Source organism: Ixodes scapularis, unplaced genomic scaffold (assembly GCF_016920785.2).
Source record: "Ixodes scapularis isolate PalLabHiFi unplaced genomic scaffold, ASM1692078v2 PGA_scaffold12__126_contigs__length_90152505, whole genome shotgun sequence".
Lineage (NCBI taxonomy): Eukaryota > Metazoa > Arthropoda > Arachnida > Ixodida > Ixodidae > Ixodes > Ixodes scapularis.
In genome coordinates this window covers 86,752,022-86,769,159 of record NW_024609838.1, presented here as the reverse complement: position 1 = coordinate 86,769,159, position 17,138 = coordinate 86,752,022, and the positions used below count along the sequence as shown (strand labels likewise).

At 43.1% G+C, this 17,138-nt stretch overlaps 1 protein-coding gene across 1 annotated transcript in view; it reads right to left on the bottom strand.

Moving 5' to 3' along the window:
- The window catches only part of LOC8032550, a 141,506-nt gene that overhangs the window by 48,550 nt on the left and 75,818 nt on the right, over positions 1-17,138 (bottom strand). The window contains exons 3-4 of the mRNA XM_040502761.2: positions 12,619-12,792; positions 4,113-4,247 (exon numbers count right to left, since the gene is read on the bottom strand). Of these exons, the coding sequence (XP_040358695.2) occupies positions 4,113-4,247; positions 12,619-12,792 (309 nt within the window). The remainder of the gene's footprint in view (positions 1-4,112; positions 4,248-12,618; positions 12,793-17,138) is intronic.

Below are 17,138 nucleotides of genomic sequence, written 5' to 3'. Positions count from 1 at the left end.
GAATGCGAGGAAACATGGCGGTGCCCCGGTCAGTGAGCGCCGCTCGCTTTGAAACTAATATGTCGTTGTAGCTGCAATATTGGGCGCGTTAGTCAGCAATGAATGGTGCCGGAGGCTTTCGCTTTGCCTTACCTCACTTAAATCACAAAGCATGAACATATGACCTCGCCGCATGTTTTAGATAGTCTTTCGGTTCCGGCCATTCCTAAGCCTAAATGAACGCGATAATTGTCGGCATGGCAACGTCTTTGGAAAGTGGATTGCCTTGACTAAATTGGCCGGGTATTGATAGCACACATAAGCCGACGAGAAAAGAAGTGGCAGTGCGAGCAACGCGAGGAACACGATCCGGACATTCTATCGCTCGGGAGAATTGTTTCGGCATCTCGCAGCAGCGGGGTGCCCGTCCCGTGGCTCTCTTCTCATTCGTTCATGATATAATGTAAAGGGCGCAAAAAACAGGGACGAAAAAAAGAGAACACATAAGACAGACGAGCTTGTCTGTCTTACGTGTCCTCTATTTCTTGTCCTGGTTTTTCTGGTGCTTTATATTTTATCATGATGTGCTACCAACTTAGTCCAACTTTCAACCCTGCTGCTCTTCATCCGTTGTCTGTCCCTTTACCTTTTCGATTTCGGCGGCCGCTTCTCGGGGCGATCTGCCAGGCTTTGTCAGTATGGAGGAGGTTATGGTTAGGATTGGCCAGAGTGGCATGGGGTTAAAGCCGCAGACAAAACTAAAAAAGTGCAGGGAGCCACAGGAGAAAGAAGAGGTGGGGGAATACTTTTAACAAGATACGGTATGGAGTGAACGGTCCTTTCTGAAGTGGACAAATATAATTGTGGACTACAACAAATAACACCAGGCAGCAGAACGTTTCTTCAACCGCTAAACAAAAATTAATGCATCGTTGGAGAGCCAGCCAGTGCCCCTGACGCCCATTATGCGTACACAACCAAACAAAAGGTCAAAAAGCGCTTTTGTTTCCGAACCATGAAATTCAAATAAACTTCGGACATTTGGGCAAGGGGTGTTGCTTAAAGCCACGATGAGTGAGGGGAAGCTCAAAATTAACAAAGTGTGGTGAAATATACGCGGGTATAGAAGTATTAAGACACAAAGTGTTGGACCAAGCAGCGAAAAAGCGGGGTTATATATCGTTTCACCCGCGATGTCAAATCGATACGATCATAGTGGCATAGTTCTGTTTTCGCAGACATTCTAGCTCAAGACTAACCGTTTTATTGAAGCTGTCAGCCGCCAACGACGCATTAAACTCGCGGTGTGGCCACTTTTTGAGGAAAGTTCATGGCCGCTCGATAGGGTGATCTCTTAGGACGAGGCAGCACGCTGGCACCTGGCGCCATTATGATATGACCCTGGAATCGAATTTCACTAGAGCCAAGGTTTTTTGGTATCTGCGAGGTTAAATGCAGGTTCTATTTATGAAAAAACATCAGTTTATAACATCTCAAAAAGGAAGAATGATGCGAGAAAAACAAAACAAAATATACGGAAACGCAAAGTGTTTCACTGCTACCTAATAGATGGCGCCAGTGTATTCCCTCGTCGTTTTAAGGCTCTTGGTCGTAAGCATTCGCAAGCGTATAAAACTGTATTTACAAGTAGCGTCACAAGCAACGTTATTAGATAAAAGTCACTTGACAAGCTTCCAAGAACACATTGCGCCTCTTCGTGGCCGTCCGCTCAGTGGCGCTCGCAACATTATCAGTCCGCCCTACAGACAAAAGCGGCGAAACGGGTAGAACATTGGATGCAGGTCGCCTGCGGTAAAAAGTGATTCTATTGTGGTCATTATGGGGTAAACGTAAAGTTTGCGCAAAGGCTTGCGCTAAAAGTACTTTGTTTGAAAACGGTCATTCTTCGTTACCCGTGGAGATGGTGGCGCTATACTCTGTTCACCCTCACGGCTCTGTTCACCCTTAAAGAGAGAAACAAATAATTTTTTAATTTCTTTCTTCTTAGCTTTCCTCCTGAACTCAAAAGTGATGTGAAAAATCACGCGGTCGTAAAGTGCTTGGGCACCGGCACGATGACTCCAAGCTTCTACCGTCCTTCTTAAGAGGACCGTGAAACTTGTCATTCCCAAACGATGATAAGTGCCGTCACGGCACTCAATAGCCACCAAGGCGAATTTAAATATTTGCCGACGGATTGATTGCTGACGAGCGCATACGTCCGTGTGACGGGATGCTCGTGTTCAACGCGGCTTTCTCGCCCGGCTGGAAAAGCTTTCGTCTCGGGTAGAAACGCACGCATGACGTCGCGTTCACGTGATTTCTCCTGTTGGTGGCCGAGTCCGGTCCAGTCATGGTGGAAAGCAGGCGTGAGTTTTCAATTTTTTCTATGTGCAAAACTGGGGGCAGTACAACAAAAACGGATTTCTCCTCCAGGTTTTATGGACATTGACGATGAGTTGGTGTCTTCATTTGGGAAAAGCTGGAAAATAACTTCGTGGTTCCTTTAAGCTGACACTGCAGTCAGAGCTACAGGCGTGAGCTACTCGCGGTTATGTCTTTGAGACGTCCATTTGCGAGTGCTCGTTCTGCGGAAGAACGATCCAAAGCAGCGATGTCGAGCTCTTATACTCATGGCATCGGCTGCAGTTTCAACTAAAGGGTAAACGAAGTATAGATATTTTACTCAAGGGCGGCGCAATTTCGAAAAACTTACCCTTCCTGTGTAGGCGAAAACATTGTTTTGCCGTCGCCACGCCAATACAATACATTTAGGATATAAGCGTAACCGTCACCCATTCTCGTTTTGCCTCCCGTCTATTTTTTTACTCCTCCCAAGTTGAAGTGTTTTATTCTTTTTTTGTCGCCCATACCCGATATTCCTGTTAGGTGGCTGGGAAGAGAATATACAACAAACGTCTATAGGAACGCCATCCGCCCGTAACTGCTCGCGTTACGGGAAAAATCCTTTTCGAACGACGCTCCTCTGTGGAGCTTGTCAACTGATAAGAAGGTCGACCTAAAGCCTCAGTGCACGAAGTCGGTACCTCGTGCTGCCATTGGAAGCAATGCGCGGGGCTGCACTTGTTCGTAGCAGGCAGAGCCGAATATGTAGGGAGTTTGGTCAATGGGAGGCGCGGGCAGAGCCAGGGCGTGCGCCAGACTCGGAAAGAGGGCTTGGCATGCTCTCTTGACCAACCAGAAGCCGAAAAGAATCCCCTAACGGTGGTAGCGAGAAACAGTTCTGATCGAAGGTCTATGTTCGTATAGGGTTTTAATAAGTGCGTAAGAGTGAAGTGTAGTAACTCTTTGTGGTTGAAAATAGGGTGCACGTGTTGTTTTCATCATGATCAGGCAAAAAGATGTAAGAAACGAATGCGCCGCTCAACTCTGTTTTGCGCGGACAGAGTGTGACCGCTCGGACGGCAGATTCCCGGCCCTCGGCGTTTGGCGTACCGATTATGTCGATTGTTCCGCTAGTCGCACTCTTCCACCATCATTTTGGATGAGCGTGATTGAAACATCACGTGTACCATATTTTCAGCCGTCGAGAGTTATTCCAATGCAGTTATCAGGTTTGTTTCTCGTGACCACCGCGAGGGTATTATTTCCGGCTTCTGGTTGGTCACATTCGAATTTCTGAAGACGCCCTGGAACACGCCCAGCCCGCTTTCGGCCAATGGCGCTTCCTCATTTGTCTCCTATAGTTCCCAACGAATGGCCGAACTCTCTACATATACGGCTCTGGTAGCAGGTGCCTCGTGCCTTCACACAACACTCGTTCTATGCTTGACTCCGTTAGAGTAACAAACAGAAACGACCGACACCGACGAGCCTCAAGCACGTGCACCGTGCACGCAATGAAGCATTTGACATGCTCGCAGTCTCTCGGCGCTGGTGAAGTAAGCACGATTGATTGAAAACCTGCCAGATATATTGACCTGCACGCTGCACGTGCATGAATTATGTCGATGTCAATGTTTCTGGTTGTTGCCCAACTCGGATATAAGAAATTCGAAACGTGAGTTTTATCAGCGGCCTTGTTTGCGTTGTCTCACCGTAAGCGATAAGCCGTTGTAGCGCAGTCTACCTCACTCAGACGCAGATCTATGCGTAAATGAACCTGCATTTACCGTGGCTGGAGACGTCGCCTTCTTCGGCCGCAAGGTGCCTCCGTGTGAACTGGTTGCTCCCGCTCAGGTCTGCCGTCCAGCCGCACAATTCGGGATCTTCAAAGTCGCAAGACAATTCGGGGTTTGCCACCAGCGCTGCCCATGAGGAGAGAAACAAATCGCGAAATCTTAATTCACTTCAACTCAATTTCCTTCCGTATTCTGAGCTCACCAAATGAAATGCAGTCTCATACAGACCCCGCAGTCACACTGGTTATACACCATACAAGGAACGTAGTGTCCATTGCAGATATATTAAAAGAGTTATCTGATGATACGCCTCACACATGTTTCAAGCATGTTTCATTCATACGGATGTAAGCCTCGTTTGTCTAAATATATATATTTTTTTGCGTGATCAATATAACAGGGCCATCAGAAAAAGAAAATTGCCGCCTCAGACATTGTATGCACAATGTCTCTCATATGATGATTTAGCAGCGTGACCGCAGCTTTGTCTGTTTGGGAATCCGTACAAGCAGGAGTGTTTCAACAGGAATTTTCATTGGCCCATAGATGAAAAAAGTGCTTGAAATTATAGAACTTAAGAATTACAATACAGGTTTGACACATTTGGCACTCGATGAGAAGACTTTGAGTAACATTAGGCAAAGCAGTAGAATAACATATAGAGCTAAACTCAGTGTTGCGAAGTATTTTAAGTATATTGTACTTAAATTACTACCTCAAGGTGGTTCATAAGACTTGTGCTATACTTGAAGTACATTCTCTTAATATATTTGTTTCTTAAAGTACCTTTCTCTGATATTTTCCGAGGGAAGTGCAACTCCTGACTTTAAGGTACATTCCTCAAATTTGATTTCGGTAAATTTGTATCACAAAATGATGCTTATTCAACTCTAATGCCATTCGACTTTATACTATATCCGTCGCCCTTACGAAAATAACTGATGCACCCCCATTACCCCTGGGGTAATGCATACCGGTTAAAAAATTAACACTGTATGGGGAAGAAAAGATTGCAATAAAAGTACGTGTACTTTACTTTGACAGTACAGTGTAATTATAGTACTCTACTTCAAGTGTGTTGTGTCCGGTGCACTTACTACTTCATTTGAAGTACGTGATCTGCCATTTACTTCAAGTACTTTTTAGATGTACCTCAAATTCAAATTTATTATCGTCAAAGACATCCGATGGATATATCATGAAGGGGGGGGGGGGTCAACATGAGGTCCGAGGGGGGAGCAATCAAGTAAACATCAACAACATGATACCTGAGGAGGCGGGCAAACCAGTCAGCAAATATTACTTTAAAAATATGACAATAAACATTTAAGGCAAACAAGCACAACACAAATGTTCAGGATACTGCTTATCCAAAAAGGCTTTACACTTAGAGCAGAATTAAAGATGGTTAATGTTTGTTCCCATAAGGTCAGCCAGCGAATTGCAGTCGTCGATGCATAACCAAAGTGGGGAATTTTTGTGCCGATTAGTGCTTGGTTGTAATGGATCAATATTGAGAGGATGATCACGCAGAAGAGATATGTAATCATGAGGATGATAATAAGTCGTTCTTAAATAAGGAAGCTTATTCGACTGGTTATGAAAGAAGCATAGCGGATGCGGTTTTCTACGTGTAGATAAAGCCGAAAGACTGGACTGAAATTTGAGTTGTTACATGCTTGTGAGAGATGCGTAGTTCTGATGAATCAATTGAGCCGCTTTGTTTTGTAAGGATTCGAGACTGTTAGCCAAGTAGGCTTGATGAAGGTTCTAAATTATTCTTCTGCATTCTAACCGTGAGGGAACAAGTGTTTTATATGGTTCGAGTTTAGTAAAAGGTGATGCTTCATATACATTTTCTTCGTAAAAAAACAAGAGTTATCGCTGCATTTTTTAACACGGTCTCATTACGCAAATTTAACCTTAAGATTTTTGTGCTACTTATTCAAATATTACACATTTTCTACGTAGGCGGAGTTTAGTAAATATTTTGAATTAAAGAGACAGACTTTGGAATTAAATGAGATGACATTGTTCTTGGAAAATATTCATCTGCCCTTTTTTGCACCAAGCGGAAAAAAATGTTAGGATTAGATCACAACTGACACAAGTGTCACAAACTTTACTAAAAAATTAACGTAAGTTCTGGAAAATCGTACATCCCAGTGAGCCCCATGTTCTCTCCTGTTTACAAACCAGGCGGGTGGGTGCCTATCTGGCAGTGATGTGGGGTTTATGTTGAGTAACTTTTCTTCATCGGTATTCACGCAGGAGACTTTCCGTCTTCCTATGCTCCCTCAGTCTCAACTAGTTCCCATGTTCCACATTTCATTTACAAGCAAAGGCATTGTCGAAATAATTGATAATATTTCGTCATACTGTGCTGCGATGAAGATGGTTTACGTTACATGTATATTAAAGCCTTGTAAATTGTTCCGCCTCCGCAGATTTTGCTCTTCTGTTCGAGCAAAGTTTAGGCATTGTTTATGCACTGGCACTGTCCCAGCTGATGGAAACTCCGCTAGCGTTCTACCAATTTTTAAATCCGGTATAAACTCTCTGTCCTTCCTTAATAAACACTTCTCTCTCTCCACATCAGGTATAATATCCGACCCCTCTAACTATCGTCCCATTTCCCTTACAAGAGAGCATGCACAATAATGGAACACTTCATTTTTCAGCTATCATGAATCACCTCGACAACAACGATTTTTTTTTCAGATCAACATGACTTCAGAAGAAAACAAAAATTACTCATGTAATATCCAGCTTTTTAAATACTCAAGTGACTTGCACTTTAATGTTCATGCTGGCATCACAGCTGACGTAATTTTCGTCAACTTCATAAATGCTTTTGACACAGTACCACACACTCGTCTCCTCCTAAATACATCGAAGATAAAAAACAATTATTCTGGAGTCGATAGCAGATTTTTTTTCATGTGGCATAACTCAATCAGAAATAATAAATAATACTTGTTTACTTCAAATCCCTGTAACATAAGGTGTCTCACGCGGTAGTGTGAATGGCCTTCTCATTTTCATGGTATATGTAAATGACTTTCCGTCAGGGCTGGGCAGTATCATGATACAAATGAATCGCGATAGTATCATAGAGATATTTTCGACGTATCTAGATATATTTGGAGAATATGTTTGCTTCTCAGTAGTGAAATACATTTACAATGTATTGCATGTATCGCGATACTTTGCCCGACTTGGGCGTCGCGTTACATTTGTTGCCCTTTTTAAGATAAATTTAAAGTATAAAACATCTGTTTGGTGCAACTTGCTTCGGAATTTATATTATGAACCCGCCCTATAAGATGATCCATCTCAGTCACCGACAATAAAAAAAATGTGTTTTAAAGAAGGTTGTTTGCAAGAATAACAAAATCAGCTCCTCTCTCAAAGTCCTCCACTATTTCCAATTTAGCGGAGCGAGCACTGGAAAGGGGTTGAGTGGAGAAAAAGTGCGGCCCTGTTGTCCCATCTCCCTGCACTATGGGTGACTCAGAAGCTTATAATGCGACAGTTTGAGATGCGCCTTCACGGCAAAACAGGGTTCATTTTGGACGAACGCCTTCCGTCAAGCATGGTACGCTGTCTTTACCGTTCTGTAACTATGTGGTTCAACGGGGGTGACATGTTTTCTTTAGCGGCATTAATGATAAATATAGAGTTCGAGGCAATGGGTATGGTGCATAAAATGGCACAAAAAGAGGAGCACAAGTAGAAATTACCTTTCGCATTCGGCGCGAACTGCACCCTCTTCACGTAGCACCGTTCGGGAACAAATGTATTTCTACGAGTATCCATATCTGTACTCTGGAATACTTTTTCGCCGTTATTGAGGAAGTATCTGAGAGATATCCCGTTGCACGTTGCATAAAAGACAAATGTATCTCAGTATCTATATTTTGGCCTTACAACGCATGTATCTCAGTATTTGTATTCCCCAATACTTTTTGGTGTATCTCTGACCAGACCTGCTTTCCATCCTCCTTATTATAAAAAAAAACTAAGTTTTTTTACGGACGACTGCGTCTTATATCTATAACTTAACCTCGACCATAGTCACGCTTCAAAAACAAACCTGGACAAAATACTCACTTGGTGCTTTAAGTGATAGCTCAACATTAATATCAGGAATTGCCGTAACATGAGAATAAAAAAAAATGTCAGAGGTGCTAGCAACCCAATGCAGCCTGCTTTTTCTCAATCTTTACGTGGTCACGTCGTGCAAATACTTAGGCATCTACATTACGCACAACTTTACTTGGGACGAGCACATCAATCATACCTTGCAAAATGTATAAAAAAAAAAAACTTGGGTTTTACGTCGGCAATTGAACCAGACACCCCAGGATACGCGTCTGTTGGCGCATAAAACTATATTTCTTTCAAAACTGGAATACGGAAATATAATCTGGAATTCATAACTACATTACGTGCTCAAAAGTCTAGAAGCGCCACAAAATAAAGCCACCTGATTTTTCTGTGGTAACTACTCCTATAAACCAGGATCACATGTTTAAAACAAAAAAATAGGTTCATCTTATTTTGAGATGCAAAGAATAATATCACGCATGTTTTTTTTTTTTTTTTTTCATTGTGTACATTAGAATAACACCGTTTTTTTAAGAATATCATTCTGCAGACTTGCAGTATACGTTTCAGAAAGAATCAATAACTCACACAAAGTGAAACCATTTTAATCTCGTACGAATTTATTTTTTCATCTTAGCTGGTCTTGTCTATTTCTGAGCTGAACGCTCTACCGGAATATATGGCAACAAAGCAAGTGAGCTAGCATTCAAGAAGAAATTTGATGAGATGCTTTATATTCAAATTTTGACTTAGAATTGTTTCATGCTTTGGTGTATTAAAGAAGATGTACTTCTCATGTTTGTATGAAGGAACACTTTTTTCATGACAGTATCGATTTTTCAATGTATTATTTGTTTTTACAATATAAAATTTAAAAAAAAGACGAGTCCACCTGTATATTGTGTCTGAAGGCAATGCGAAATATAGCTTAATATAAGACATGTTAAAGTGATTTTTGATATTGTGCCAATTATTTTTTATGTGTTTTTTTATTAATTTTTAAAATCCTCGCTCATCTAAAGCGTTCGAAATGATGTCCTTGAGTAAAAAAAAGTAAATGAAATAAAAATGTAGCTCATTACCGTCTTGTGTCACTTCAAAATAAAACGAACGCGTTACGGTTAGTGTTACCGATCAGAAAATACGCATGTTACTTTGGGTTACTTATTTAATTACGAATTGACACGTTTTACAGTTTCGACATTACATGTATGCATAAGTGCCATATATCAAGAAACATTATTTCCACATAGAAACTGATCATATATATAATTATATTATCTTGTTATAGGGTTTCACCTTAACAATCACAAAAAAAGCCATAAAAAACACAGAAAAACTAAACAATTCACATGACTAGACGCCTAGAAACACGAAACAAATTAAAGTGTAATTTTTTTAAAAGTTTTGGGAAGAAAAAAAGAGGTTGAGGTACACCTAAGCATTTCTTATGAGTTGTGAATGCGAAAGCATGCAAGCCGCTCGTCCGCTCCCTTTGTCGTGTGGATGCCTGAGGCCTGGTTCACACGCACAGCTAATCCGCTGCCGCCGAAGCGAAATCGGCCGCGGAAATGCACAGTGGACGCTACGCCCGGCGGCCGAATTCTTGCAGATTCGCCCGCCGATTCGCAAGTGTGAACCAGGCCTAAGGCGGCGCGTTTCGGCGGTGTCCAGACGAGCAGAAGCAGCGCCGACGATATGGTCGCTGGAGGCGGCGCCGGCATGTTTGTCGGCGACGAGACGAGCAGAAGCCGCTGAGCGCGCCCGCCAATATGTCGGCGGTCGGCGAAACTGACGGGCAGCGTTAGTTTCAACGACCGGCCACTCCATGGCGCTGCGTGTACAGCCAATGGGAGTCTGGTCGACCTGCCCCAGCCAACGGGACTGAAGTGCCGTTGGCTAGCTTTGCGCCTGGTTTCGTAGCTGGGAGCTGGTGAGAAGCATTGAGGAGCCGTTTGGCGCGGCTTCAAAGCTGATGATGTCGGCTCGCTCCATGAGACTGTTAATGCTTTCGCATTAAAAGTAACGCGTACAGTCCCGTTGACAGACTTGCGTTTGACTCCGGCTGACTGATACGAAACTTGTTTCAAGCCTCTTAGGACGGCTTAGGACCGGATGCGCAGCAACGCAGCTGGTCGTAAGCCCTAATAAAAGGTTCAAAACCCGGTGCTGTCTCAGTCGGTCGAAGTCAAGCGCAAGTGTGTCAACGGGCCTTAGCATAACTCTGTCACCCGTTACAATAATTAACTTAATTACGTTGCCCGTTACTGTTTTGAAAAAGTAACGATTACGTTACACGTTACAGAAACAAAGTAACGAGTTACCGGTATCGGCGTTACCTGTAACGCGTTACCGCCAACACCGAATGCATCACAAGAAAAAAAGATTAGAATATTTGAGAGGCATTGAGTTGTGTCGTCACAACTTGATTGCAAATATTATTATACGAAAATTGTCTAGAACACTTTCTCAATTCGATTATCTTAAAACTTTTATTAGTCTGGCTGTTTCATCAAAAGTTTTCTTCCGAGACCGCTATCTCTCCTCTCACCACAATACGAGTGGAAACGAGTTCATGCAGTTGTGACTGAGGTACGATAAACAATGGCTCTTCCACTTGTTAATTGTAGAATAAGTCTGAGCTATTCTTTTCATTGTACGAGGGTCTGTCTGGTGGCAATATTTATCAAAGACTTCGTGCACAGTGTGAAATACGTGTTTCATGGCAAAGACGTGTGTTTAAAACCAAAGAAAATTTCAAGGAAGGAAGTACAAGTGTCAGGCCTAGAGAAGGAGCAGGACACCCAACCGCGTCCCCGACTGAGGACGACATTTAGCGTGGACGTGAACCGATAATTTTGGATAACCGAGTCACAGTGGATGATGTAACAGAGCATCTGCAAATCAGCCACGACTTCCCCTCTGAAATGATCCACCACAGGCTGATACGTTGATATTGTTGAATTTCTGGGATGGTTCTTTGCGTCCGCTGGCGTTCACCCTAAGGTAATACGGAACGGTGTGCAGACCTCGGCTTGAAATGAAATGTTTGCGCACACAATAGAAAATATTGCATTAGACGGCTTTTAATATCTTAAGATGCGTGTAGTACTCTCGGAGATGGCAGTGACGTCTTGCTGTAACAGAGCTACAAAAATCAGAAACCCTTTGGTTTCAATAACATAGGCTATTGATTATTTTGAAAGTAATGAATATGGAATCGAATGGTCCCTGGGGAAACATTTACTAATACAATAGTTTTTAGGGGTTCGACTAATAGCGAGGAGAAAATTACTATGTCACGATAATTTTAACGACATTGAATATGTGCCGCGCGAAAGCAAGGTAATTAATAACGCTAAATGCTTTACTGTGTTACCCTCTCTAAAGTGTTACCTGTACAGGCAATGTCGGAAAATGGTGTCACAGAAAAAAAAGTAGTGGATAATCCTAGGGCTACTATTTAGGCTACGCTTAGAGTTTGCATCTGTCCTAAACTTCCCAGTTTTTTTTTAGTTTTTTTTGTACTGGCCGCCATTTTGATGTTTGGTCTAGAGCGGGTGCATTAGCAGAAATAGTTACGATTTGAGAATGCAACTTCATGAGTATTATAAAAAATCTGTCAGGAATTTTATATTGTAGGAGAAGCGCAAAAAGTAAACTCACTCACACTGAAAATACACGCTAATACGCACTGAAAATATTTTTGCCCTTCTCCTACATTATGAATATCCAACTCCAGGAAGCATCCACTCTAAGAAATTTCAGGAAGCTCGGGAAATATCGCTTTGCGCTGTTGCGGATGGTCTAGACATTTCCGGAGAACGGAAAAAGAGTTCCTGCAATTTGAAATAAAGCTTAAGATAATTGGCAACAACGGTCTTAGGCAGCAACCTGGCTCAAGTGTTGGTGAAGCTCAAAAATTGAGTAGTTCCGAAATGACCATTCAAATAAAGAGCTTCTGGCTGGCGCCACCTTCAAAGTTCATACATTTGGCGCGTGTTTCACCATTAACACCCAAAATACAAGGCTTTCAACATCCCCCTCTACGTCATTGGTGGCGGATTCATGCAGCGCCTCCTAGCTTACGTCAGCGTCGCAGCCAGTGCGCCTCGCAACGTCTCACAACAACAGCGACGCTTGCACGCGACGACGTCAAGACGGGCGCGCCTAGAGGCTTGCAGCGACTGTCGTCAAGCCTCGGCGTGTTTGCCGCTTGGGGAGAGTCGGGGATCCATCTAACGGTCGTGTCAGGGGAAGGTCTTGTCTTCTACGTGGTATTGGTGTTATTGGTTTCCGTAATACACCAACACGCGGTTGCTGGGACGTGAAGATCGAACGTTGGGCAATGGATTGGCAAACAATAAAACAGTGTCTAGACACTCACGGACGCATCGGGGTAGCGACGTGTTCCAGCTTCTCCCGTCGCAGAAGGCTTTGCTGCTTCCATTGAGCGCGTAGCCCGCTCGGCACCGGAAGAGCAGCATGACGCCTCGGTTGCGGTAGTTCTCCACGGTACCACGTGACAGCAGATCCCGAGAGGGTATGCGACAGCCGGGCGCTGCGAGAGAAATCACACGTTCATGTTCACACCCCAGGGCACGTTTGCCGCGTGGTTAAAGTAGCAGCGTGAGAGATTTTCAGGTAACGTGACCGGCTCATAGGGCAGGACGTACGGCGTTCCAGCCGGTTTCACCCCGAAGACGCGGGGCTTTGACTGTTGTTTTCATACTTTTCGCTTAACGTGACCTTCACCAAAAATGTCATTAGATGCCACTCGAGAAACACACATGTTTGATTCATTTAGCTTGCATTTCAAACCTGTGAACGCGTGTACTGTAAACAAACTTGGACTCGAATAACCGAAGTGAGGACGTGCTTACGGCAGCCATTTTCCTGAAAAGTTAGGGAGCTTCAGATCTTTGTCACCAAGGAAGCCGGTCACGTGACCTCAAATTCTGCGGATTTTTGTTCCATTGGTGCAGTCCTTAGCGTTAGCACCTTGAGATGATAGACCATTTTCAAAAGTCAGTATACCCACCCTGTCTTAATCCAAACCCGACGTTATAATGGCGGCGTTATTGAACCTCGAAATGACAGGAAAAGCGATCGTCTTCGAAGTCATAAAGCAGAAAACGAGGATTCTATTCTATGTTACTACTTTTATGTCAACTTTGATACACGAAGGTGAGCTCGTTCTTTGAACTCCACATTAAACCGGATCTATTAGTGCTTCCTAAAATAGAGCTAGATGGCTAAAACGTTTGAAAGGCGCCTATTGACCGCCCTTCGTCCTGTTCCTTTGAGGAGTGGAACCCGGTGCTAGACATAGCGTGTTCCAAGTAATAGAGAGGTTTCGTAGACCGCGCTGGCCGCTCCGCTAAGCCCTCCGCGAGAAAGGAGCTACCACTGCGCCTGCGCGTCGATGGCCTTGGCTGTGAAGTTACGGGTATCGTAGCGGGTTGCGGAGAGCGTTGCGGGACAGTGGAAACGATCTGCGAAAACTCCCTGATGTCGCTATTTATAACGCATTACGTTTCGCTATTACCGTATGACATACTCGTCAGATTCTTAATGGCCAACGAGTACGGTAATTTAATTACGGTTTTAGGGTATAATTTGTGAAATTACGGTATTTAGTATTCGGCAATTTTTAATTATATATTTAAATATATGTATTTTTAGATAAAAACATTATTTCTGTTCTGTAAGTGGTGACGACAAAAGGGAAATAATACATATTTTTACGGAGCCCCATATAGATATCCTTCACTGAAAAGCACGGTTGAGCCAATCATAATTTTGGAAGAGGAAACAAATGGTATGGCCTTTTGAATAAAAAAAATAAAATATATTATACGAAATCACACAGCCAAATATTTCTTGATAGCAATGTTCGTATTCGTGACTTATCGAAGCCAACTAACACTGAAACCTAAAGTGTAGCCAAGATATTCGGGACTTACAAGAAACCGTATACGTGTTGCGCGTCCCGTACAGCCGGAACCTTTGAAGCATGATCTTAAGCGTGCGCCCCACGGTCGCGCCATCACCCGTGGGCATGCTTCAAAACATGCTCCAAAGACTCTGCTATTGCAGTACGCGAAATACGGTAACTGTTTGCTAAAAGTATATCATAAGATGTATAGGGTGATTTCAGATAAGATCGACCAAAGGATGGCTAGTCGACATTTTCAAATCAACTGATGTTTTTATATGTTATTGTCTAGTGTCTGGTATGAACGAATCCAAACTTAGTTTTGACTAGAAAAAATACTTGGGGACAGGAAAAATCGTAAGGCATGAGGTGGTGGAGAGTTGCATTAACGCGCACTGATGGAGGGGGCCCGTTTGAGAGTGAATAACTAAAGCGATAACATTAGGAGAACTCTAATACGTTTTAGGCGCAAACTATGGGTATAGCTTGCTTGTAATATAAAGTAATCATATTTATTTAAAATTTATTTATATTTCTAAAAATTGACAAACATGCCTGCTCGAACGACAAATGGCAAACTTTGGAGGTCTGTATCTCATGAAATAATTTAATCATTATGATATAATTTGCAGATATTATTCTACTAATATATAGCTAATATTTAAAAAATAACTAAGGTATCTGTGTGATACAATAGTTAGGATATATTTAGTCAAACATGGAAAAAAAATCAAACAAAGAAAAATTCCGATGCGAATAAAAAAAAACACCACCCTCGATTTTTTTTTAATTTAGGTAACCTGTTATACTCTATTTCGGCATTCATTTCCAATAAAAACATGTTGCATCATTTTATTGAGAAAGAAGATACAACTCCCCAAAGTAGGGTCCTTTTTCAAAGCCTACACTTAGCAGTGTTTTATACAAGAACTGACTCTGAGTTCCAGTTTCATGAAACCAACACACATCTTTTATATATTTTTATTCAGATGAGGCCAATGATAACTAAAGAAATCGTTCACACACTTAAATTAAGGAGAAACTACTGTGTACAAAGAGGTATCATATTACGGACTAGTGATCCGAGAAAAGATCATGCAGCCATCGGCCACTAGGAACTTTGTTTACTTTATTCTCCTGCGACACTATTTGCTATTCCCTCTTCCGCTCTACCTTCATCTCTCTCTCTCTCTCTCTCTCATATATATCCCTGATATATATCGAGAACAAAAACATGTTCAAGCATTCCCTTTCTGCGTGGTAGTGTTCTGTGGCTAGCAAAAATCATTTCCTCGCTAAGCTCACGATTATGGCAAAATAGTTGCCGGAAACCGCAGACGACACTCGTCGCTAGTTCTGGCAAAACGGCCGATACAATCTTTTTTTCGCATTTCCCCACTCGCTGTCAAGGACAAGGGGGTTCGCTTCAACCAGCAAAACATGGCCGCCGACGCCTGTTTACTGAGCAGTCATGCCTGTCGCCATCTCACTCGCTGGCGTCACGGGCGATAATATCGGGCACAGAGGGGCACACCAACCGGCAGCATTATCCCCAAATACTCGAGCCTCGCGTAAATACATAGGGTGTAAACGCTGTCGCCATGTTATCGTAGTAAGACCGCCCCCCCCCCCCCCCCCTCCCCCAACGGGGGACTGCAGTACGCGACGGCGTACTAACCAGTGTTGCGGAATGGGCACCCCCATTCCATTCCAATTCCATTCGGGGGATTAGAGTTTTCGATAATTCCATTCCTTTCAACTCCTAGGAATGGGGACACTGGGCCCATTCCCACTCCTGGAATGGCTGAGTCGCTCCATTCCATTCCTCCAATTCCTCAACGTTAAAAGTGTCACTTGACAGCTGCATTACGTTGCAGGGTTGGGCAGAAATATTCAGAAATGTATTTGGAAATACAAATACTGGGATAGATGAAAATAGTTGCTAAGATACTGATACTCAAGTCTCAAATATATCTATAAATTTGTATCGTGATACGTATTGGAAATTCATTTTAAAAAGAGCAAAAAGTGTTTGGAAATACAAATACAAGAATACATTTTAGGGAGGGCAGAAATATAAATACTGATAATACAATAAATTTTTCAAATTTCTTTGAGAAGCCAACTGAGATGAAGCTTTAAGTTTAAGGTGGAAGTTTTTTTGTTTTTTTTTCTTGGTCCCGAAATTACTTTCCCGCAGGCTTGGCACTTCGCCTTGAAGGTAGTGGTTCCGGACGAAGAGTCCTATATGGGTTTACAAAAACGTTCCATCAAGGATTGACTTCGGTCCCTTTCCTGGCATGTTGTCTGACTGACCAGTGATGCGAAAAGACTTCGACCTCTAAAATAAATTTTATCAAACAATCACCACTTCCCTGTCCAATAAGGGCGCCCCTGTCAGCACTACATGACGTCACGGTGGGATGAACCAGTACTCTTGAATCTGTAGGTGTTGCCTTGAACATGAAACTTTACCCACGCTGCTGTATGAATGTTGTAAAATAAGATGAAAACGTGGAGATGCCCGAGCCGGGAAGAGGGAAGGAAGAGCGACTTCGAAGACGAGCAGAAACCGAGGCACCAGCCCCTTTCCGGGAAACCGGGGAGAGGGACGGAGAGCCGCGGGAAGAGCGCGCCCCACCGTGGGGTTATAAACGACGACCCCCCCTCTTGGACCGACGCCTGGTGGGGGCGACTGCTCCCTTCTTGTTGGAACGACAGTCGAAGGAGGACGTGCCTTCTCTAACTTTGCTTAAATTAGTTTTCAATATCAATAAGCCATGTTCTGTTATTCTAAAAACCAACGAGTCCTTTCCCTAATTCCACACTGTTAAAAAGTTGGTGCCGAAACCCGGGATGAAGGAAATTAGGACATGACTTCACCGCAGGACATTCAACGTCAGAAAACAGAAAACAACGAACGAGAAGAAGGCAGGAGCCATCTTGTATAGCCATCTTGGATTCACCAA